Source organism: Sparus aurata, chromosome 16 (assembly GCF_900880675.1).
Source record: "Sparus aurata chromosome 16, fSpaAur1.1, whole genome shotgun sequence".
NCBI classification, from domain to species: domain Eukaryota; kingdom Metazoa; phylum Chordata; class Actinopteri; order Spariformes; family Sparidae; genus Sparus; species Sparus aurata.
Genome location: NC_044202.1, coordinates 753,432 through 777,639, shown reverse-complemented (window position 1 = coordinate 777,639; position 24,208 = coordinate 753,432). Strand labels below are relative to the sequence as shown.

The following is a 24,208-nucleotide window of genomic DNA, read 5'->3' as shown; positions in this document are numbered from 1 at the left end:
ATCAGACACGACCTCATGGTTCTTGAAATCCAGTGAAAGTCTGCTTTCATCCAGGCCGTCAAAGATGAAGAGAAGTTTACAGACAGCGAGCTTCTCTGCTGTCACCTTCTGTAATGTTGGATGGAAAACATGGAGCAGCCTGAGAAGACTGTACTGCTCATCTCTGATCAGGTTCAGCTCCCTGAACGACAGCAGAACCAGCAGACTGACATCTTGGTTTTCGGAGCCCTCTGCCCAGTCCAGAGTGAACTTCTGCACCGAGAAGGTTTTTCCAACTCCAGCGACGCCGTTGGTCAGAACGACTCTGATGCGTCTCTGTTGGTCAGGTGAGACTTTAAAGATGTCGCAGCACCTGATTGGAGTTTCACTGAAGGTTTCCTTCTTGGAAGCTGTCTCAAGCTGCCTCACCTCATGTTGGGTATTAACCTCTTCACTCTGTCCCTCTGTGATGTAGAGCTCAGTGTAGATCCTGTTGAGGAGGGTTCCACGTCCTGTTTCATCACTTCCTTCAGTCACACGTTCACATCTCCTCCTCAGACTGATCTTATGTTCATCTAAAACCTCCTGCAGATCAACATTCACTGAAAAGAGACACAAGTTTGAGACAGAACAAAGAAAATTTGACAATCTGGTGATTTTTTTCATCACCAATAACAAAGATCAATATATGAGTATATAAAGAATTGAAGGTTATAAAGCCCAGTTTAGAGGAAGTATCAGAAATGTGTCTCTGGGCCTCTGACTGTGTGTCGGTGTTCATGTTTGACTGACAGCAGAGGAACAAAGCTCTGATGAGACTTCAGTTACAGTAGACAGTCAACTAGAATCAGAACCTCGTGGTTTCTGCCTCCACCAACCAGTCAAGTTACAGTTTACATCTCCGTCTGTCCACACTCAGGTAATATATGTGTCCACATGGCTGAATGAGCTTATTGGAAGTTTAAATAAAAGTCATGAAAAGCAGCAGGAAGTAAACACATGGTCAGATGTTCAGTCTGCCTTTGTACAGTCCAGCTTGGTCTGATTCTTACCACCACACTGGGGACAGGAGGAGTCTCCTGGTGAAGCAGACTGGACCCAGTCTGAGGTGATGCAGCGTCTGCAGAACCAGTGTCCACAGCTGGTAGAGACCGGATCCTTCAGGACGTCCTGACACCAAACACAGCAGGACGGCTGCTTCTTCTCAGAGACATGACTCCTCTTCCTGTGGAGACATTTCTTCATTAATGATTTGTTGGTTGTTGTTAAAATATCCAGATTTGGTGTTGTGGTTGTTATTAATACAAAATCAACACTTTGTGCAGCTGCTTCACAGTGAAGCCTCCAGTAAAGAGCTCATCATGTCCTTCACTGTGTCACGGTCACTTTGAGCAGCTCACATTGAGTCAGTCAGCTTTGAACTGAGGTTAGAAGTGCTGGAAATAAGACCAGCAGTCACAGACACGTAGCAGGAAACAGAGATGTGACAGGTTCAAGCAGTGTGAGCCAATGAGTGTGCAGCAGTTCACTGAGTGGACGCTGTCTTTTTAAGGAACAAAACTGGCTGTGAATGATAAATGTCAGCTGGCTGCTGTGAATGATGACGGTTCATCGTACTTGAATGAAAACACCAGAAATACTGTTTGAAATAAAGCGTCAGTCAGGTTCATCAGGTCAACTGACAGTTTATCACTCGACTGTCAACTCACACACACATTTCATCACTTTCATTATTAATTCATCAGCGTTTTGATTTCTTCCATTGTCGTCACGTATGTTTTGTTCCTTAAATGATTCAGGACATGTTCTGTGTTGTGATGAAAGTCAGACAGGATCGATGATTAAACTCTGTTTTCATCATCAAATCAGCTTTAAATTAATCAAATCACGTGATAATTTATCAACTCATGTTTCATCTCACGTAGATTTCTATAATTTACTTCCTGTTACTGTCAGCGTCACAGCTGAGACCTCACTGAGATCATCCACCAACATTTAGTCTTCATCCTCACTGCATCATCTTCATCTGGTCAGTTTACAGTGGGAACAGTGTCTTACTTTGTGTCTGAGGGTCCAGGTTCATCACTGAATTCTGGAGGACGATATTTGGACCGGTCACTCTTCAGAGACACACAGCTGGATCCTGGAGGTTCTGATCTGTCCTCCTCTTCCTCCACACGAACACTCATCTTCTGTTCTGAAGTCAGTCTGAGAGGAGAAACAGTGAGTGGTGGGCCCTTTGTTCACAGAACAGGAAGCAACACACACACACACACACACACACACACACACACAGTGTAATAAAGCACCTGGTCAGGTTTCTTTCCCTCTGGGCTCCTTTTCTTTAGTTACAGTAGTTTAATGTGTTTTATTCAGCCAATCAGGACTTTGTGTCCACAGAAGAATCAAACTGTCGACTTCATTCTCACATTTCTTTCCTCAACAGTCCACAGAGACAAACTGACTCAGACACTCGGACACTAAAAGGAGAAAAGTGTTGTTTTAACACTCACCAGCCTCAGACTGCAGTTTGTCTCCTTGGACTGCAGTTTGTCTCCTCAGACTTCAGTTTGTCTCCTCAGACTGCAGTTTGTCTCCTTGGACTGCAGTTTGTCTCCTCGGACTTCAGTTTGTCTCCTCAGACTGCAGTTTGTCTCCTTGGACTGCAGTTTGTCTCCTCGGACTTCAGTTTGTCTCCTCAGACTGCAGTTTGTCTCCTCAGACTTCAGTTTGTCTCCTCAGACTGCAGTTTGTCTCCTTGGACTGCAGTTTGTCTCCTCAGTCTGCAGTTTGTCTCCTCAGACTTCAGTTTGTCTCCTCAGACTTCAGTTTGTCTCCTCAGACTTCAGTTTGTCTCCTCAGACTTCAGTTTGTCTCCTCAGTCTGCAGTTTGTCTCCTCGGACTTCAGTTTGTCTCCTCAGACTTCAGTTTGTCTCCTCAGACTTCTTTCCACTCAAAATGGAGTCTGAACAACTGTCTGAACTCTTTCAATTTCAGGTTCCTCTCTGTTCTCATGAGTTTGTGTCAACGAGTCACTGAGGCTCTTCACTTCTCCTTTTACTGGGAATCAGTTGATCTGTGGGTACATCCTGTCACCTAAATTACTTCCTTGTTTCTTCTCCTCGTGTCCTAGTTCCTCCCTCATGAGATGCGAGTGGAGACGTGAAGAGAGACAAGGAGAGAGAAGGAGTCTCTGCAGTATGCTACCACAGCTCTGTTGTTTAATTAGAGGAGAAATGAGATGAGTCCATACTGATAGATAGATACTTTATTCATCCTGAGGTAAATTTTGGACATGCAGTAGCTTATACATACACACACATATATCACCCATATAAAAAACAGATCACTCACAGAAATATAATAGTAAAAGTAAAAAGTAAAAATAATGTAAAGAAGACAGTGCAGGAATATAATCAGTGCAAACTGTGTCTCACATCAGCCACCAGGTGGCGTCAGCACAGCAGGTTTTACATCACGAGGAAGACTGTCTTCATGCTTCTTCCTCTGTGTGGATGAGAGTCCTGTGAGAACCAGATGTTCACAGCTGTTGAACAGATGTTCACAGTGTGACAGTATTCATGTGTGTGACTGTGTGTCTGTGGTGACACTCACACACAAACTGCTGTCTTCATTTTCTTTAATTGTCTTTTCAGTAAAGAAACAACATGATGACAAACTCCACCCACAGGAAACATGAAACACTCATTATTAAAACAACAGAACCAGAACCTGTTTCTGCTGCAGTTCATCAGCACAAAGGTCCATTTTCCTCTTATTGTACCGTGGACAGAATGTGAGGCGAGCCGGGCTTCATCCTCACAGAGAGGAGCATCAGTCGTCTCCGGTTCTGACTGAGGGCCCAAAACACTCTGACGGTCCAAATGCTGCGTGAATCATTTCAGTACATTTTATGTCATTATTTAAGTTTGTTTCATTTATTTCATACTGTTGTTTATTATTTCTTTACATATGCATTTTACTGACATTCTAGACACTTAACATTTATTATCTTTATGTAAGAAACGACGTGTTCTGTTCTGAAACTAGTTGACAGTGAATGTGTCGTCAGCAGTCGGTCCTGATGACGCTGGTGTTGGACGGACAAACGATGGAGCTCAGAGAGAGTTCAGACTGACGGTGCTGAGGTGGGTGGAGCCTTTAGCTGAAACCAAAGTCTGCTCAGGGCCCCATGAAGCCTCGGGCTGGTTCTGGTACAGAAACAGTTCTTCCATCTTATATTGGACCTCAAAATGTTCTGATGTCATTACATTCAAACACGATGTCTCTTGTTTAGTCCACATTTAAAACACAACTCAGGGACGTTAGTTCACTTTGCTGGAGTCGTGTTTCTGCCCATTAGTGAGTTAATTTACCTGTAAAACCTCCAGCAGGTGACCTCCCTCCCTCCTGTCTGTCCTCCTGTCTGTCCTCCCTCCCTCCTGTCTGTCCTCCCTCCCTCCTGTCTGTCCTCCTGTCTGTCCTCCTGTCTGTCCTCCCTCCCTCCTGTCTGTCCTCCCTCCTCCTGTCTGTCCTCCTGTCTGTCCTCCCTCCCTCCTGTCTGTCCTCCTGTCCTCCCTCCCTCCTGTCTGTCCTGCCTCCTGTCTGTTCGCCTGTCTGTCCTCCCTCCTGTCTGTCCTCCCCCCTGACCTCCCCTCAGGTGTCCTCCCTCCTGTCTGTCCTCCTGTCTGTCCTCCCTCCCTCCTGTCTGTCCTCCTGTCTGTCCTCCTGTCTGTCCTCCTGTCTGTCCTCCCTCCCTCCTGTCTGTCCTCCTGTCTGTCCTCCCTCCCTCCTGTCTGTCCTCCCTCCCTCCCTCCTGTCTGTCCTCCTGTCTGTCCTCCCTCCCTCCTGTCTGTCCTCCTGTCCTCCCTCCCTCCTGTCTGTCCTGCCTCCTGTCTGTTCGCCTGTCTGTCCTCCCTCCTGTCTGTCCTCACTCCTGTCTGTTCTCCCCCCTGACCTCCCCTCAGGTGTCCTCCCCTCCTGTCTGTCCTCCCTCCTGTCTGTCTTCCTGTCTGACCTCCCTCCTGTCTGACCTCCCTCCTGTCTGTCCTCCCTCCTGTCTGTCTGTCTTCCTGTCTGACCTCCCTCCTGTCTGACCTCCCTCCTGTCTGTCCTCCCTCCTGTCTGTCCTCCTGTCTGTTCTCCCTCCTGTCTGTTCTCCCTCCTGTCTGTCCTCCCTCCTGTCTGTCCTCCTTCCTGTCTGTCCTCTTGTCTGTTCTCCCTCCTGTCTGTCCTCCTGTCCGTCCTCCTGCCTGTCCTCCTTCCCTCCCTCCCGTCTGTTCTCCCTCCTGTCCATCCTCCTGTCTGTCCTCCCTCCCTCATCCTGTCTGTCCTCCCTCCTGTCTGTCCTCCTGTCTGTCCTCCCTCCTGTCTGTCCTCCTGTCTGTCCTCCCTCCCTCCATCCTGTCTGTCCTCCCTCCTGTCTGTCCTCCCTCATGTCCTCCCTCCCTCCCTCCTGTCTGTCCTCCCTCCTGTCTGTCCTCCATCCTGTCTGTCCTCCCTCCTGTCTGTCCTCCCTCCTGTCTGTCCTCCTGTCTGTCCTCCCTCTGAAGATACAGCAGGTCATGAGATCCACATCAGGATCATTTGGTCTAACAGAGAGTGAAGTTACTGATGAACGGTTGTAAACATGTGAGAGAATGTTTCTGTGGAACATCTAACCATCTGTGTGGTTCCGGTCCATCATCCTGTCTCTGCCGGGTCTCCACCTGCTGTGAGTGTGCCGGACTGATCGGATCACAGAATGATGGAAAAGCTTCTTTATTGTCTGACTTGTTTATTAAAACGACAGGTTGAGGCTGCTGAGCTGAGGCGTCACAGCCTCTACAGCTCCGTCTCTAACACCACAGTACACAGAGGAGAATGAGTCCAGTCCTCACAGTCCAGTTAAGGTGGACAGAAAGTGCTTTGTAGTCATTCCACCTTAAGAAAGTCCACAGTACATCTCGCTGACCTCCCACAGCTTCCGGGCCACGGTGTCGTCTCGGGCCCGGGCGCCTACTTCCTCTACAGCGCAGCAGGAGAAGTAGCGCCCGCTCAGAGGTTCGATTCCCTCCTGCAGGCAGCAGTGCAGCGTGGTCTGAGCTCCGGCCTGCGGGTCCAGGAACAGCAGCTGGGCGATGGGCTCGATGAAAACCTTCTGCCACAGGCTGACGTGACGCGACAGCTGGGTGCGGACGACACCTGCAGGGCGAGAGGGCGGAGTCACACCTGGGTTAAAGTGAAGGGCCCGGCTCAGGTGTGGTCTGCTGTACCTGTGAGCAGGTCCACAGCTATCACAGACACACTGAGGTCATCAGGGAGAACACATGTTCCAACAGAACCACACACACAACCCAACATCTGGGTTTATGCACATTTTTACAACTGCAGATTAAAAACACATCACAGTGATGTTTCAATCAAAGATAAAGAAATTAAGTCAGGTGTGTCTTGTTACCTGGGTGGACGCTGTAGCAGGTGACGTTGGTTCCTTTCAGCCTCTTGGCGAGCTCGTGCGTGAAGAGCACGTTACACAGCTTGCTGCTGCAGTAGGCGGCGAAGAACTGCCAGCTGTACCTGCCGGTGCCCAGGTGTTTGTTCGCCGCCAGAGCCTGAACACACAAACAGCCTGATGAGCACAGGTGACATCCAGTTACATCACCTGTCCAGGTGTTTAGAGACGTGAGAGGAATGTCCTCTCACGTGTGTGAAGGAATCCCTTTGTGTGAGCTGTGATGACGCACCTGAACACGCAGGAACTGAATGTTCCTGCGTGTTCAGGTGTGACACTGGCTGACGTCACAGTCGACAGTCAGCTTCAGGTGTCTACATTCTGTCTCAGGGTCAGCAGGTGAAACTGAGGGCCGTCACACCAATCATGAGAGGAACAAAGGAACAACTGAGTTCAGTTTCTGGATGTTTGCCTGAGACTCTGAAATGTAACAGGAGACGACTGAGCTCTGATGTTCTGTTCTGAGCTTCGTGGCTCGGCTGGATGGAGTCCAGTTTAGTGGACCTCGATCCAGAAGGATGGTGAAATGTTTAGATTCAGTTTTTGCAGGATGTTTGATATCTGACTGAAACTCTGAAGTCACAAACTGTAGAATCTGGCAGGACGACAGAGACGAGCTAATCCACATTTTACAAATGTCTTGCTCGAGGCCCAGATTTAGTCTGTTCTCAGGTTCAGATGATGACATCAGATGATGACATCACACAGTCAGTTACCTGCTGCTGTGTTTTTATAGGATCAGCATGTTTTTAAAGGAGAACTTGGGCCATTTTTAACCCATATCCCTGTTGATTGAGGTTACCGAGTGCTGTCAGTAGGAAAAATAACCAGAACATTTGGCACAATATTATCAGATATCAGATCGCAGCTAAAGCAGACATAACCGAAAGTTAAACTTAAGGATGTCTGCCCCCATGGGTTCGCTTTAGCTGCCTGATATCTGGTCAATATTGTGCAAAAAATTCACGTTATTTTTCCTACTGACAGCACTCGGTAACCTCGATCAACAGGGAGAAGACATGTGTAGAGAACTTTAGTCAATAACTCTGAGACACCGAGCTTCTGTTCACTGACAGGACAGAAGGTTCTGGTTCCCCCAGCAGCTGGACTCAGACTGGAGCCGAGCTGAAGGTGAAGTCAGGATCATTTGGGAGAGAAGAAGAAAGAAGTGTGAGCTGAAGTTTCACCTCAAAGTCCACGTGTCCCCAGCGGTGAGCCATGGAGGACAGGGTGACCACCCGTCCTCCGCCCGCCTCCTTCAGGCGCTCCAGCAGCAGGCAGGTCAACAGGAAGTGACCCAGGTGGTTCACGCCGAACTGGATGCCGAACCCGTCCTCGGTCCTGCCGTCAGCCACCAGACCTGCAGGACACACAGAGCCTCATGTTAGACATCCTGGTTTTATTTTGTAGAGGTCCTCGTGTGTTGTGTCGTGTTGTGTCATGTTGTGTGTTTGTGTACCGGCGTTGTTGATGAGCAGGTCCAGTCTGGACTCGGACTTCAGGAACGTCTCAGTGAAGCAGCGGACCGACTTCAGACTGGCCAGGTCCAACTGCATGTAGAGCACGTCAGTACTTCCTGTTTCCTGGAACAACATCATCATCGGGTCAGAACCATGAGGGAGATTTACTTCAGAGGGAACACGACGTCGGACCTCATAACTTCCACTGTCTGAATCTCGTCAATTTGAACTTCTATTTCATGATTTCATGTGAACGACTTCCATCTCATCATTTCTCTCTTTGTCTCATAATGTCGTCTGCATATTAATCACTAGCTCCTGACTGACCCGGTGCTCTGAGCCCGGATATGTTAGAACCTCACATCAGAACTGATGGTCCATTCTCCGTCAGAACACTTTGGACTATTTCCTGTTTCCCTCCCTGTGTTCACTCTGTATCTCAGCGGGCGTCAGCAGCTCTAATTCATCCTGACCAGCAGAACATCATCATCCTCGGGCCCAGAGTTCAGTCAGAACCTCGAGTTCTATATGAAACAGTCCTTCACTTTAACAGACCTGCTGACTGTGTGAGAACCAGCAGCAGATCTCAGACTGAGTTACACTAACAAGTAATCACACGCTGCAGATTAACAGCCTGAGGCGGCCGATCAGCTTCCCTCCGTTTCTTCTTCTTTGTCTCTACCTCTTGTATGTCAGCGATGGCGGACTCCGCCTTGTCCCGGTTCCTGCAGGCCAGAATCACTCTGGCTCCCTTCCGGGCCAGGTGCAGAGCCGTGGCTTTACCGATGCCGGTGTTTCCTCCTGCAGAGAGAGCACACGAACGCATCAGCACCAACACGAGAGACGTTCATGTTCCCCTCAGGATGAACCGGGACAGCGGAGGTGATGCTCTGCTTCATCCAGCGACATCATCAGGGAATTATTACCGTTAGTCTCAGAATCAGAGCTTCTGTCAACATGTTAGCATCACTTTAGCATTTAGCTCAAAGGAATGTTGTGTTTAAGTGTGAATATGAACTCAAACTGGTTAAAGTGCTTTTTGTAATGAATCATGATGGATGAATTTACACGTTTGATGGTGTTAAAGAGAATAAAGAGAATTCAGGATGATCACTGAATCTTCTTCTGACGAGGTATTTAAATGTCTGTTCTGTTCCAGCAGCAGGTTTTAAAGAGCAGAGCAGAGAATGTTACAGGAGCTGCGACAGGAAAAAGTTTCAGTGTGTTTCTACTTTAATGACTAACGAGCGTTTAGGACATTCAGAACGACACACGAGGCCTCACAGCAGCCGTCATGATGTCACGTGGTCATCGTGTCCGAGGAGTCAGACTTTATTTAGTGCAACAGTCACTAAAGTGTTTTTGTGATTGTTGCACTTCAACTCCTCCACAATGTTTTCTAACATTTGAAAAGCTAAACCTGCGAGTTTCACTGGATCACAGCACATGTTTAAATTAAATATATATTTAAGCCTCAAATGTTGAAGTTTCCTCGTTAGTCATTTGTCTTCTGATTGTTTGTTTCTCAGTTTCTCTCTCACCAGATTCTCTCTATGATCACACACCTGATCATGAACACACACACGGTGTATTTACCTGCACTGATGCAGTGATAGCTCTACACACACACACACACACTCACACACACACACACACACACACACACACACACACACACACACACACACACTCACACTCACTCACCTGTGATGATGACAGTCTTCCCGGCCATGGCTGCGTTCCCTTTACATTTGGACCTTTTGAAGAGCGTCTGAGTGAGCAGAACATATCCTCCCAGAACCACCCCGGCCAGCAGCAGCAGGTGAAGCATGTCTCAAACTGTCTGGTCCTCCTGAGAATCTCTGGCTGGCTCTGAGCTCAGCTCTGTCTTTTATTCACCTGGTGGGACTCACCTGTTGGACCAGTTGGACCTGCCTGAGGTCGGCAGGCGTGTCTCAGTCTGGGCCGGTCCGACCGGTTCTGCTGCCTCTCCTCATCAAACAGCAATGAAGTTCTTCTGAAACTCTGCTGCTGTTTGACTTTTCACCCACTGATTCACCTGAACCCCACAGACAGGCAGCACTTCCTGTCCAAACCTTCAAAATAAAACAGGTAGGCTGGACTTTTCTGTTGAAAACCTTCAAAATAAAACCACAGGTAGCAGGCAGGTAGTGAGAGAGTCATCTAATGTGAGTTTCTGTGTTCCTAAATTTAAATCTAATGTGTGAGAAGCTACAGAAGAAGATTTATGAACATGTTTTAAAGTCTCACAAAGATCAAAGAACCTTTCATTCTGATTTTAGTTTTTTAGTGATCATTTGTAAAGAAAATCTGATTCCTCCACCAGCTCAGACACGATGACCACGTGACATCATGACGGCGGCTGTGAGGCCTTGTGTCTGAAACTGTTTCCTGTCGCAGCTCCTGTAACATTCTCTGCTCATCTCTCTAAAACCTGCTGCTGGAACAGAACAGACATTTAAACACCTCGTCAGAAGAAGATTCACTGATCATCCTGAATTCTCTTTATTCTCTTTAACACCATCAAACGTGTAAATTCATCACATCATGATTCACTTCACAGATCGATGCTTTAAGTCCTCTGAATGACATAAAAGCACTTTAATCAGTTCATATTCACACTTAAACACAACATTCCTTTGAGCTGAATGCTAAAGTCATGCTAACATGCTGATGTCAGAACAGGATGTGATAGAATAACATGCCCAGCGTGTTTCAGTCCAGGAGCTCGGACAGATGTTCAGGGTTCTGGTCTGGTTCTAGGACAGGCCGCAGAAACTCTCGCTGAGCTCCCACAGCTTCTTGGCGGCGGCGTCGTCTCTCGCCTTCCTGGCGATGTTCAGCACCGGTGCACACTGGGTGAAGTAGTGTCCGCTGAGGTGCTCGATGCCTGGCTCCAGGGCACAGTGGAGCGTGGTCTGAGCTCCGAGCTCGGCATCCACGAAGAAAAGGAAGATGATGGGCGTGAAGAAGAGTCTCCACAAGAAGCCGGTGTTACGACCGATCTCCGTTTTAACGGCTCCTGAACAGAGAAGAAGAAAAACAACCAAACAGACAATTAGAAATAATCTTCATGAGTTAAAATAAAGAGAATGTAAGTTTAAAATGTTAAATATTCACCAACTATACATTCAGTTTACAGGTTCACATAACTTCTGTTTAAAAGTAAAACTCTCGTCTTTGACTTGCTGTAGATGTTAGAATTATCTCTTTTCTTTAACATTTCATTTGATTTATTTATTTTCCTGTCAGAGATGTGCAGCGATGATAAAAAGCTTCACACACAGTCTGTGAATGTGTCTGATGTGTACTGACCCGGATGGAGGCTGTAGCAGGTGACGTCGGTGCCCTGCAGCCTCTTGGCGAGCTCGTAGGTGAAGAGGACGTTGCACAGTTTGCTGTGACAGTACTTCCACCAGAGCTGATAGTCGTTCTCACCCAGACACAGATCTCTGTGAGCGCTCACACAGTTGAAATCCACCTTCCCAAACTCGTACGCTTTGGAAGCCACAGTCACCACGCGGCTCGGCCCGCTGGCCTTCAGCCGGTCCAGGAGCAGCACCGTCAGCAGGAAGTGACCCAGGTGATTGACGCCGAAGATCATCCCGAAGCCGTCCTCCGTCTTTCCACTGTTCATCAGACCTGAAGACAGAAACACAGGAACAGAGTCACACCTGAACACATTTAGAAACATGTTTAACTTCCTGTTAGCTGCTGAGTCGGATGATTTGTCTCCGTGCTTCTGGTTCATAGACGGTCCGGGAAGTTCTGAGCCTTTTGCACAAAGACTAACGGAATATAGAAATCTGTTATTTATAATCAATCAAGCAAAATCACTTCCTGTTAAAAATCTAAGTCCAACTGAACACATTAAAACATGCCAGCTGATCACTGATCTGCCATACAGGAACTGTTGATGACTGACCGGCGTTGTTGATGAGCAGATCCAGACGGGTTTCGGACCGCAGGAAGTTTTCAGCGAAAGAGCGAACAGACTTCAGACTGGCCAGGTCGAGCTGCATGAAGATCACCTGGTTGTTACCTGTCTCCTGATCACAAGGAACAAGAAGGCAGTAAACACAGTGGGACAGTTTAAGGAGGTGCAGATTTAAGTGTGATGAATCATCAGCATCATGTCGTAGATGAGCAGCGTGTCCTCAGAGGAGAGGGTCGAGGATTTCGCCCTGAGGTGAGTTCACATTGTGATTCTGGTCTTTACCTGGACGATGTCCTGGATGGCGGCCTCAGCTCGCCGTCTGTCCCTGCAGGCCATGATCACCCTCGCCCCCCGCCGGGCCAGGTCCAGTGCTGTGGTCTTTCCGATGCCGGTGTTCGCTCCTACAGAGGACAGACAGCGTCACGGAGAGGACGATGTTATCACTGAAGTCGTATATTAAGCAAGTATGGAAACACATTTTACTTAGAAACTTTAGAACTGAGTGTGTGAGTGTTAATCATCATCAGGTAAAGTTGTGTACATTTGTATTAGAGGGTTTCTCTGTGCTTTGTCGTGTTCTGTCCGACAGTTTAGCCCTCAGAATGAACACAGTGTGCAAACTGCAGCTCAGGTTTCTCTCCCAGGAAACTCATTCTTTATAAAATAACACAACACTGACGTCCTATAGAGCCTGGTTGGCTCGCGGGACGGCAGGCCGAGCGTGCAGCAGCTCAGGCGGTCGCGGAAGCAAAAACTTTTGTCTGGAAGAAGTCTGGTGAGGTTATGGAGGAGGACTATCGGTCGGCCTCGAAGAAATTCTGGCAAACCATCCGGCACCTCAGGAAGGGGAAGCTGTCCTCCACCAACACTGTTGACAGTGGAGGCTGAGGACTGGGGACATTGTCAGGAGGTGGAAGGAATACATCGAGGATCTCCTCAATCCCACTGACACACCTTCCATAGAGGGAGCAGAGGCTGGGCTGTACGGTCCCTGTACGACCGGAGCAGGAGCCTGGTTCACATTGCCTGCAGTAAGTCAGTCAGTTCCCAGTGCATGTTGGACTCTGGCAGGGCTGCCCTTTGTCACTGGTTCTGTTGATTATTATTTATGGACAGAATTTCTAGGGGCAGCCATGTGCCGGAGGGGGTCTGGTTCGGGAGCCGCTGGATTTCATCTCTGCTTTTCGCAGACGATGTTGTCTTGTTGGCTCCTTCGAGCCAGGACCTCCAGCATGTCCTGGGGCGGGTTGCAGCCGAGTGAGAATCAGCACCTCCAAGTCCAAGGCCATGGTTCTCAACCGGAAAAAGGTGGCCTGCTCCCTCCGGTTGGGGGAGAGTTCCTGCCTCAAGTGGAGGACTTTAAGTATCTTGGAGTGAGGGAAGGATGGAGCTTGAGATTGACAGGCGGATCGGTGCAGCGGCCACAGTAATGTAGGCGTTGTATCGGTCTGTCGTGGTGAAAAGAGAGCTGAAGGCTCGGAGTAGAGCCGCTGCTCCTCCACATCGAAAGGAGCCAGCTGAGGTGGCTCTGGCATCTGTTTCGGATCCCCCCGGGACGCCTTCCTGGGGAGGTGTTCCTGGCATGTCCAGCCGGGGGGAGACCCTGAGGAAGACCCAGGACATGCTGGAATGAGTATGTCACTCGGCTGGCCTGGGAACGCCTTGGGGTCCTCCAAGGGTCCGGGGAGAGGGAAGTCTTAGTGTCCCTGCTCAGGCAGCTGCCCAGCGACCCGGACCCGGATAAAGCGGAAGAAGATGGATGGATGGACACTGACGTCTCCTGTCCATGTTTCAGGATAAATGAACCTCTGAACAGCAGACTGATAACTGAGCAATTAGGTTTATTATCTTCTCTGTGCAGCAGCACAGTCAAAGTCCAGCTGCTGTCAGGTTCACTGAGTGAAGAGAGGAGGAGCTGGACTCTGGTTCTGATCAGTGTCTCCCTCTGTTTGCATGTCTTTTGTTACCTTGTTCTCACTGTATAAGCTGCTGCAGTGTTTTTTTCCGGGTTGACTCACCGGCTCAGATCAGCTCTGTGCCTGTCGGTTCACCAGGTTACTGGTATTCTCTGAATAAACACTTCACCACAGCAAACTGCTCAACAGGACATGAATGATTTCCTCGACAGCAGTGAACACATGAACCACCGCAGGGCGACTCCTTCAGGCTGGAAGCTGAACTAAAAGGTGTTTACAGCCTCTGAACACTTCTGCCGTCTGGTTCAGAAACTCGTCTCCACTCAGAGACTTCAGCTGGTTCCACTCTGCATATTTAGAATAGTTTCTGGGAGTAAACACAAATAATGAACTGTGTCATAATGAGGTGAAGGCTGTGAACTCACCGGTGACGATGGCAGTCTTCCCGTGCAGCTTTGCAGAACTTTTACATCGCGGCAGTTTGATGAAGGTCACATAAAAAAGAAAATAACCTCCAACTAACAGAACTGCCAGCAGCAGCAGCAGCATCCTGACAGCAGGCACACCGGATCAGAACCAGCAGTGAGGGAAGAATGCAGCTATTGGTATGTTCAGCTGCCTCTGTGTGTGTGTGTGTGTGTGTGTGTGTGTGTGTGTGTGTGTTATGTAACAGATAAGCAGCTCCACTTCTTTCACCCTCAGCCAGCTTCTCTCTGACTTCATTTAACTGTTGCTCAACTCAAAGCTTCAAGTGTCCACAAACTTTCTGCACTAAAACCCAAAAGACCCGCTCGGGTCAGAGGTGACATCATCAGGAAACCAGTGAGAGAAAGTGAGAATGTGAGCAGAGGAGGAAAAGGAAGCATTCTGTTTGTGGAGAGAAAAACCGGATCAGAACCTTCCTGCAGATAAAACTTCCGTCTGCTGCTGTACGTTGGCACAAAGACAGAACCTTGAATTCCAGCACACACTGCAGCACCACCTGGTGGCTGATTGTCTAAGTACCATTGTTCAGTTTCTTGTATTTCCTGATCCAGCTTTCAGAATTGATTGCAGCCGTGCTACCTGTTAACAATTTCAGTTACAGCTCTGTGGAACACACACACTTATGCACTTACACACTTACACACACACACACGCACGCACACACACACACACACACGCACGCACGCACGCACGCACACACACACACACACACGCACGTACGCACGCACACACGCACGCACACACACACACACACACACTTATGCACTTACACACTTACACACACACACACGCACGCACACACACACGCACGCACGCACGCACACACACACACACACACACACACGCACGCACACACACACACACACGCACGCACACACACACACACACACGCACGTACGCACGCACACACGCACGCACACACACACACACACACTCTCTGAGTCCCTAAGGGTCAAAACATGACATTTCACAAAACCCAACAACATTCCAGTGTGTGTGTGTGTGTGTGTTCATCAGACTTTAGTGAGTCTGAACTAAATCACACAATAACACTTATAATGTTCTGCAGCTTAAAATGCCACCCAGGCCGACACCTGCCGACAGTCAGAGGTCCGGCCAAGTCTTGTCCGTGCTCCTCAGTCGGAGGTCCGGCTGACACCTGCCAGGTTTTGTGGTAAGCGTATGGAGGACACAACACACAGCTGTGTCAGATTTCCTGTGTTCAGGAGGGTAGTAGGGCTGACGGGATCCCACTCGTAGCCTACTGACAGCAAACAACGCCACCTTGGGACTTTCACCCAAAGATTTAATTCTGACGGTTTATCTAGGTGCAGGCAAGTAAGTTCAACTCATCAGGCATGAGATGTGGTTCCCAGTTTAAATATGGTGTACACTTCATTATTAAATATTAAAATAATGTAGCATCCACACAAAATATAAAAAGAGACTATTCAGGGCTGAGGCTCGCTGGTGTGGAGAAACTAGTGATGGAAGTGGTCCAAACACCTGGCGGGGGCTCCCAGTCGAAGCCCGACCGACACCGGCTCCTGTTCCTTGGTCTGAGGCCCGGCCGAGTCCAGCCACCAGCGACTCTTTGTCGGCTCCCAGGCCGACACAGGGTTCCTCCGTCGGAACACACAATCTTTTGTGTATATAGAAAAAGTTTTAGATCTTTGAGTTCAGCTCGTGAAAAATGGGAGCATGAACAAAAGTGTTGCGTTTATATTTTTGTTCAGTGTAAAAGCACTTTAACCAGTTCATATTCACACACAAACACAACATTCCTTTGAGCTAAATGCTAAAGTCAGCTAACATGCTGATGTCAGAACAGGATGTAATAAAATAACATGCACAACGTGTTTCAGTCCTGGAGGTGAGACAGATGTTGGAGGTGAGACAGATGTTGGAGGTGAGACAGATGTTGGAGGTGAGATTGATGTTGGAGGTGAGACAGATGTTGGAGGTGAGACAGATGATGGAGGTGAGACAGATGTTGGAGGTGAGACAGATGTTGGAGGTGAGACAGATGTTGGAGGTGAGACAGATGTTGGAGGTGAGATTGATGTTGGAGGTGAGACAGATGTTGGAGGTGAGACAGATGTTGGAGGTGAGACAGATGTTGGAGGTGAGACAGATGTTGGAGGTGAGACAGATGTTGGAGGTGAGATTGATGTTGGAGGTGAGACAGATGTTGGAGGTGAGACAGATGTTGGAGGTGAGATTGATGTTGGAGGTGAGACAGATGTTGGAGGTGAGACAGATGTTGGAGGTGAGATTGATGTTGGAGGTGAGACAGATGTTGGAGGTGAGACAGATGTTGGATGCAGTGAATTTATTCACACTGTTTTTATAACAGGGATGTTCCACTCAGAAACTGTGGGGGGCGCCAAATCTCACAACATGCTAATTTCTACATAATGTTGCTTTAATGCAGGCGACAACCAGAGTTTGTAGAAGGACTGATGACAAGCGAAGCTCAGGGTTCTGGTCTGGTTCTAGGACAGGCCGCAGAAACTCTCGCTGAGCTCCCACAGCTTCTTAGCGGCGGCGTCGTCTCTCGCCTTCCTGGCGATGTTCAGCACCGGTGCACACTGGGTGAAGTAGTGTCCGCTGAGGTGCTCGATGCCTGGCTCCAGGGCACAGTGGAGCGTGGTCTGAGCTCCGAGCTCAGCATCCACGAAGAAAAGGAAGATGATGGGCGTGATGAAGAGTCTCCACAAGAAGCCGGTGTAACGACCAATCTCCGTTTTGATGCATCCTGAAAAGAGAAGAAGAAAAACAACCAAACAGACAAGTTAGAAATAATCTTTATGAGTTAAAATAAAGAGAATGTTAAAAATGTTAAATATTCGCCGACTACACATTCAGTTTATACATATATTATGACTTGCTGTAGATGTTAGAATTATCTCTTTTCTTTAACATTTCATTTGATTTATTTCTTTTCCTGTCAGAGATGTGCAGCGATGATAAAAAGCTTCAGGCGGTGCCGGTCTGTGAATGTGTCTGATGTGTACTGACCCGGATGGAGGCTGTAGCAGGTGACGTCGGTGCCCTGCAGCCTCTTGGCGAGCTCGTAGGTGAAGAGGACGTTGCACAGTTTGCTGTGACAGTACTTCCACCAGAGCTGATAGTCGTTCTCACCCAGACGCAGATCTCTGTGAGCACTCAGACAGTTGAAATCCACCTTCCCAAACTCGTACATTTTGGAGGCCACGGTCACCACGCGGCTCGGCCCGCTGGCCTTCAGCCGGTCCAGGAGCAGCACCGTCAGCAGGAAGTGACCCAGGTGATTGACGCCGAAGATCATCCCGAAGCCGTCCTCCGTCTTTCCACTGTTCATCAGACCTGAAGACAGAAACACAGGAACAGAGTCACACCTGAACACATTTAGAAACATGTTTAACTTCCTGTTAGCTGCTGAGTCGGATGATTTGTCTCCGTGCTTCTGGTTCACAGACGGTCCGGGAAGTTCTGAGGAATATAATAACGGAATATTGAAATCTGTGGTACGACAGATCAAATCTCAGTCAGAGGCCTTTAAAATGCACTTCAGCTGAAGGACGAGTTTAGCGTAGCTTAGCACTATAACCTGTCGTTGTTAACTGTGTCGGCCATGTTGTTTTGGAAGCAGAGATATGAGTCTTTTTGTTAGAAGCTGCCAATCAAACTGTTCAGTCGTTGAGGATGAAACATGACGACATGCTTTAGCTAACTGACCTGGTTATTCTGTGCGGACATATTGTCACCAGATCCACTTATTCATAATCAATCGAGCAAAATCACTTCCTGTTAAAAATCTAAGTCCAACTGAACACATTAAAACATGCCAGCTGATCACTGATCTGCCGTACAGGAACTGTTGATGACTGACCGGCGTTGTTGATGAGCAGATCCAGACGGGTTTCGGACCGCAGGAAGTTTTCAGCGAAGGAGCGAACAGACTTCAGACTGGCCAGGTCGAGCTGCATGAAGATCACCTGGTTGTTACCTGTCTCCTGATCACAAGGAACAAAAGAGGGCCGACAGCAGTAAACACGGCTGGAATGAGCAGATTTAAGTGTGATGAATCATCAGCATCATGTTGTAGATGAGCAGCGTGTCCTCCGAGGAGAGGGTCGAGGATTTCGCCCTGAGGTGAGTTCACATTGTGATTCTGGTCTTTACCTGGACGATGTCCTGGATGGCGGCCTCAGCTCGCCGTCTGTCCCTGCAGGCCATGATCACCCTCGCCCCCCGCCGGGCCAGGTCCAGTGCTGTGGTCTTTCCGATGCCGGTGTTCGCTCCTACAGAGGACAGACAGCGTCACGGAGAGGACGATGTTATCACTGAAGTCGTATATTAAGCAAGTATGGAAACACATTTTACTTAGAAACTTTAGAACTGAGTGTGTGAGTGTTAATCATCATCAGGTAAAGTTACGTGTGTACCAGTGGCGGCTGGTGACAGGAGGAAAACCAGTCCACGGTGTCATGTTACTTTATACAAGTCAACTACTTATCCCTACTTTCTTATATTCAATGAAAATTAAGCAACAAAACAATGACTTACAAGACTTCTTTAAAAACATTTTAATAAATGGCAAAAGGCTGTTGTTGTTGTTGGCTGTTGGTGTGTGAACGACACAATCGGTTAACATGGGCTGGTGTGTCCCCAGCCGGCTAATATACAAGACAAAAAAAATACCAACGTGTACCAACTCCAGGATTTGATCCCCAGTCACCTGTATGGCAGGTAACTGCTCTACTCACTGTGCTACCGCAGCAGTCAATGTAGAGACTTCATGACAGCACATGACATCACACTCATCACTCATCACAATCGCCCAAAACAGCTGTGTTGCTGCTCTGTATTGTGTCCCGGTCGTGCTGCTAACTTTATGTCCTCCAGCAGGACGAACGAAACGAAAACTATGAATTATCTTTCTGACTGCTTCTCTCTGATTTCTCTGAACAGTTTTTTTTTCTTTCAGAAATGTGCTTATATTTCCTTTGAAACTGATTCCAATATCGCTGAAAACTCCATATTTCTTGTCCGAGCATGGCTGGCAGTGAAAGCTGTAAAATACATAGAAGTATTTTTTGTTTACGGCTGTATAAATGTGAGAATGAAATTTGGGAACTGTTATTGGACCAACCTGCTGTCAATCTTGTATTCTGGTTGCTGATTGGTAAGGGAGGACGTCCTCCTTTAGCGCGTCATTTTATGTATCTTAGCCAATCATAGATCAGCATGAAAAAGTCCTAAATGCATTGAGTGAATGAAGGAGATCCCTCCCACTCCGTCCTCCTCTAGCCCCCACCTTCCTGCTCCCTGCTCCTCTCAGACTGCTCTGTCTCCTCCGTCTGCAGCTGTCGCTGTTCAACCGCTTTAACTGGATTTTCTTCCAGAGAAGAAACTTTTTTAATGATATAATACTATATATAATATTTTATAAATGATACTGAGATTTGGTAATGATTTATTTCAACCAGTTACTCTTTCTTAAAAAAACAAATTGATCTTCCTCTTGCCTCTCAAAAATAGAGGAGGACCAACCTCCTCTGCCTCTATGGACGAGCCTCCTCTGGTGTGTACATACTTGTATTAAAGGGTTTCTCTGTGCTTTGTCGTGTTCTGTCCGACAGTTTAGTCCTCAGAATGAACACCGTGTGCAAACTGAAGCTCAGTTTTGTCTCCTAACACTGACGTCTGCTGTCCATGTTTCAGGATAGTGAACCTCAGACTGATATCAGAGCGGTTACGTTTATTATCTTCTCTGTGCAGCAGCACAGTCAAAGTCCAGCTGCTGCCAGGTTCACTGAGTGAAGAGAGGAGGAGCTGGACTCTGGTTCTGATCAGTGTCTACCCTAAAGTTCTGTTCTAGTCCAGTTAGTGACACTGAGGAAGAAAACACACATTTGGAGTGACGTGTTGGAGTCCTGTGATCTCCAGACGTGAGTGTTGATTCCTGTCTGTCTCCTGAATCCTGCAGATACACGTGTGTGTAACACCAACCAGTTAATCAAAGGACGTCTGGACCCAGTTTGACCACCATGTTATATGTACTGAACTACTGAGCAGGACATGAATGATTTCACATGAACCACCGCAGGGCGACTCCTTCAGGCTGGAAGCTGAACTAAAAGGTGTTTACAGCCTCTGAACACTTCTGCCGTCTGGTTCAGAAACTCGTCTCCACTCAGAGACTTCAGCTGGTTCCACTCTGCATATTTAGAATAGTTTCTGGGAGTAAACACAAATAATGAACTGTGTCATAATGAGGTGAAGGCTGTGAACTCACCGGTGACGATGGCAGTCTTCCCGTGCAGCTTTGCAGAACTTTTACATCGCGGCAGTTTGATGAAGGTCACATAAAAAAGAAAATAACCTCCAACTAACAGAACTGCCAGCAGCAGCAGCAGCAGCATCCTGACAGCAGGCACACCGGATCAGAACCAGCAGTGAGGGAAGAATGCAGCTATTGGTATGTTCAGCTGCCTCTGTCTGTGTGTGTGTGTGTGTGTGTGTGTTATGTAACAGATCATCAGCTCCACTCCTTTCACCCTCAGCCAGCTTCTCTCTGACTTCACTCAACTGTTGCTCAACTCAAAGTGTCCACAAACTTTCTGCACCAAAACCCAAAAGACCCGCTCGGGTCAGAGGTGACATCAAAAGGACGGATTCTGTTTGTGGAGAGAGAAACCGGATCAGAACCTTCCTGCAGAGAAACTTCTGTCTGCTGCTGTATGTTGACACAAAGACAGAACCTTGAATTCCAGCACACACTACAGAACCACTGCAGAACCACTGCAGAACCACCTGGTGGCTGATTGTCTAAATGTTCTGTGTGCTCTGATTGGAACCCTGAACTGATCCAGCTTTCAGAATTGATTGCAGCCGTGATATGTCACACACCAGACTCTGTTCTAAAAACAGCTATTTTAAGCTGCAGAACATTGTAAGTGTTTATTGTGTGACTTAGTTCAGATTCACACACACACACACACACACTCTGAGTCCCTGAGGGTCGAAACATGACATTTCACAAAACCCAACAACATTCCAGTGATGTAGTTCTTTCCCTCGGAGGACACAGAGGAGTGTTTGTGTGTGTGTGTGTGTGTGTGTGTGTGTGTTTGTGTGTGTGTGTTCATCAGACTTCAGTGAATCTGAACTAAACACACAATAACACTTGTAATGTTCTGCAGCTTAAAACGCCTGTTTTCAGAACAGAGTCTGGTGGGAGGACAACATGGAGTCTCATCATCAGTATGACCAGCTCACCACCTAAAACACCTGAACTGTCCCTTTAAACTGTCCTGTGGAACCTGAGAGCTCGTGCAAGGAATCCGGAAATGATATATTAATATAACTTTCAGGTCACGTGACACATCGACTCACAGTCAATGCCGAAATGTCTTCTTGAACCGGTTTAATGAGACAAACCGGTTTTTATTGGATTGTAATATGAGTCATATTTTATAATAATATTTTTAATGAAAAATCTGCATTTTTCTCATTAAGTTCCGTCTGAAGTCAGCATGTTGAGATTTCAGGTCATGTGATCCTTCTTCTTCTCCCTCTTTTTAAATTGTAAATTATGACTTAAATCTAATCTTGTTTTCTTATTCTTTTTTGGGCCTCGTTTGCATATTTTATATATCTCTTGTGTATATATGACAGATATCTGTTATATATCTGTAACAGCTTCAGACTGTGCGCTCATGAGTGAGAGAAGACAAACTGCAGCAGGATGAAAACATTCACACACTTTTATTAGAACTGTCCAGTCTGAGTCGTGATTGTCCTCAGGCTCTCTGCCTTCAGTTCTTCCAGAAGTTCGGGTTCTGTGCCATCCTCCTCTGGAAGTTCTCATACCACTTGTGGACGCAGCTGGACGGGATGAAAGTCTCGGTCGGGTTCGGCGTCATCTGCGCCTGCGACACGGCGAAGGACGAGGCGAAGTTGTAGAGACTGTCCAGCATCTTCTGGGTGAACTGCAGGAAGGAGTCCACGGTGGACACGGCGGCGCTGGACACCGGGATCTGCTGGGCCAGCTGCTCCAGAACCTCCACCGACACCCCGACCTGAGCTACGGAGGGCGACGAGGAGGAGGCCATCATGCCGAACGGGTGCGCCCCGCCCACCCCGGCCTTCAGCCCGGAGATCTTGAAGATGGCGCTCGGCTTGTCGTTGGTGATGAACCCGAGCAGCTGCCACACCGGGCCGCCGCTGGCCGGGTCCGGGAAGGAGAAGTAGACCGCGCCGCCCATGCCGGCGGGGAACGGCACCGTGCCCAGCATGAACACCACCACATGGTTCACGTTCTCGTAGTCCGGCAGGTTGAACACGAACTTGTCCGAGGCGACCTGCACCGCGTCCGTCTGCACCAACCTGCCGGCGACCAAACACCCGAACATGCCTGCAGCCCGGCCGCTAGCTGTTAGCCTCGGTGTTAGCCTCGGCGTTAGCCTCGGTGTTAGCTTCGGCGTTAGCCTCGGTGGTAGCCAGCCCGCTCTGCTATCAACAGTCTGTAGCTCCGCCGCTAGCTAGCTAGCTTCAGTCCTCCGACCCGCCACAATCCGGATCACGGAGGAACTCAGCAGAACCTGTTTATCCGACACAAGACGGAGCAGGCGATTCTTCCGCTGCTGATATTGTCAGTTAAGGCAGCGGAACCAGACCGGTGGAAACTTCTAGAACAGTCTGACATGTTGGTACTGCCCTCTGCCGATCTGCTGCTCCGCTATCGACCCAACGTCCTGGATGAGTGAGGGAAAGTTCGGCCCAATATTTGGGCTGACAGGCACACGAGTCTGTCCGATGTGGGCTTTTTCCTCCTAGATTAACAGACCTGAAGTCCAACTGAACCGCCTCAAAACATTCAGCACTTCACTAGTTTAACCTGGATGGTACTCGGTGAAGTAGTTGTAGCCTTGGAGACCAAACACAGGGGAAACTAATCGATCTTTGGTTTGTTGTTGGCCGTTTACACGTTCGATGATTCGTTAGTCGACTTGTCGGTGACAGCAGGGCAGTGAAGCTAGAGAGAAGAAGCGGGAATCAGACCGGAAGTGATACTTTATCACACTAAAAAATAAAGTTAATTAATTCCACATGCAAAAAAAGTTATAACAGGAAACAGACAACAGTTACGTCATCAGAGGAGCTGATCAGCAAGTTGTTTACCAACAGTGGAAAGAAAACATGTTTTACATTATTTAAAAATATTTGTTTTATATTAATCAAAATGTTATTTGCATGCAGAATATTGTTGAGCTGCGACAAACAATATTACTATTATAATGTCATTGCTGATTATTTTCACATTTTATTATTTAATTATTTAGAGTAAAAATATTTTTAAAATGTGATCATCCTCGGCCTGAACACCACTTTTCTGCTCTGGTTCTGACCCGTCTCCACTTCTGAATCAGCCTGTCTGTGTTACTAACAGAGGGCGTTACATAAAAAACAACCACCTGTAAAATACTGAACACTCACCTCGATTCTCACCTCAGATTATGAAATTAACTGCTTTTATGTAGAAAGATTTTTTTGAAATGCTCAACAAAAGGTGCAGAAACCGACAAAAACCGAAAGAATCTTCATCTACAGTCAGAAAGCAACAAATTGTCACATTTAAGAAGCTGAAACCAGATGACTTTTTTATATTTTGGCTTGAAAAGGGACTTTATTAAACTGATTAAATGACTAATGTTGTGGCTCTGAAATGATTTTTGAAATGAACGTCTTTTAACAACAGAGTGAAGTCAGACGTCTGTTTCAGGCTCAGTCCAGATGAACAAACGTGGCAGTTGCTCTTTAAAACACATCTCTTCTCTCTGTTGTCTCGTTGGTGGATGAAACATTTCTTGCCAGTGGACGTCTGTAAAGCTCAGTTCGGTTTGTTGGCAAATGGTTTCATTACTG

General features: G+C 47.7%; 4 protein-coding genes and 1 long non-coding RNA gene across 5 annotated transcripts; all 5 read right to left on the bottom strand.

Moving 5' to 3' along the window:
- Positions 1-1,056: 1,056 nt before the first annotated feature.
- LOC115597529 (uncharacterized) lies at positions 1,057-2,543 on the bottom strand. The gene is made up of 3 exons (XR_003987115.1): positions 2,493-2,543; positions 2,038-2,187; positions 1,057-1,204 (listed from the first exon to the last, which is right to left on the bottom strand). It is a non-coding gene; the product is annotated as an uncharacterized LOC115597529 (long non-coding RNA).
- Positions 2,544-5,724: 3,181 nt separating this feature from the next.
- Positions 5,725-10,023, bottom strand: LOC115597525 (dehydrogenase/reductase SDR family member 13-like). Its single transcript, XM_030443523.1, has 6 exons — positions 9,638-10,023; positions 8,616-8,734; positions 7,933-8,056; positions 7,661-7,833; positions 6,420-6,573; positions 5,725-6,163 (listed from the first exon to the last, which is right to left on the bottom strand). The coding sequence occupies exons 1-6, from the start codon at positions 9,762-9,764 to the stop codon at positions 5,904-5,906; spliced, it is 957 nt and encodes a 318-aa protein (XP_030299383.1). The 5' UTR covers positions 9,765-10,023; the 3' UTR covers positions 5,725-5,903.
- A 401-nt stretch (positions 10,024-10,424) lies between these two features.
- Positions 10,425-20,797, bottom strand: LOC115597524 (dehydrogenase/reductase SDR family member 13-like). The gene is made up of 6 exons (XM_030443522.1): positions 20,577-20,797; positions 18,461-18,579; positions 18,168-18,291; positions 17,315-17,641; positions 16,781-17,051; positions 10,425-10,705 (listed from the first exon to the last, which is right to left on the bottom strand). Exons 1-5 carry the CDS (start codon positions 20,701-20,703, stop codon positions 16,789-16,791), a joined length of 960 nt encoding a protein of 319 aa, XP_030299382.1. The 5' UTR covers positions 20,704-20,797; the 3' UTR covers positions 10,425-10,705; positions 16,781-16,788.
- Positions 10,444-14,711, bottom strand: LOC115597526 (dehydrogenase/reductase SDR family member 13-like). Its single transcript, XM_030443524.1, has 5 exons — positions 14,233-14,711; positions 12,174-12,292; positions 11,880-12,003; positions 11,270-11,596; positions 10,444-10,976 (listed from the first exon to the last, which is right to left on the bottom strand). The coding sequence occupies exons 1-5, from the start codon at positions 14,354-14,356 to the stop codon at positions 10,714-10,716; spliced, it is 957 nt and encodes a 318-aa protein (XP_030299384.1). The 5' UTR covers positions 14,357-14,711; the 3' UTR covers positions 10,444-10,713.
- A 1,232-nt stretch (positions 20,798-22,029) lies between the features above and the next one.
- On the bottom strand, positions 22,030-23,249 carry hikeshi (heat shock protein nuclear import factor hikeshi). The gene has a single exon (XM_030443526.1). It carries the CDS (start codon positions 22,693-22,695, stop codon positions 22,099-22,101), a length of 597 nt encoding a protein of 198 aa, XP_030299386.1. The 5' UTR covers positions 22,696-23,249; the 3' UTR covers positions 22,030-22,098.
- Positions 23,250-24,208: the final 959 nt, after the last annotated feature.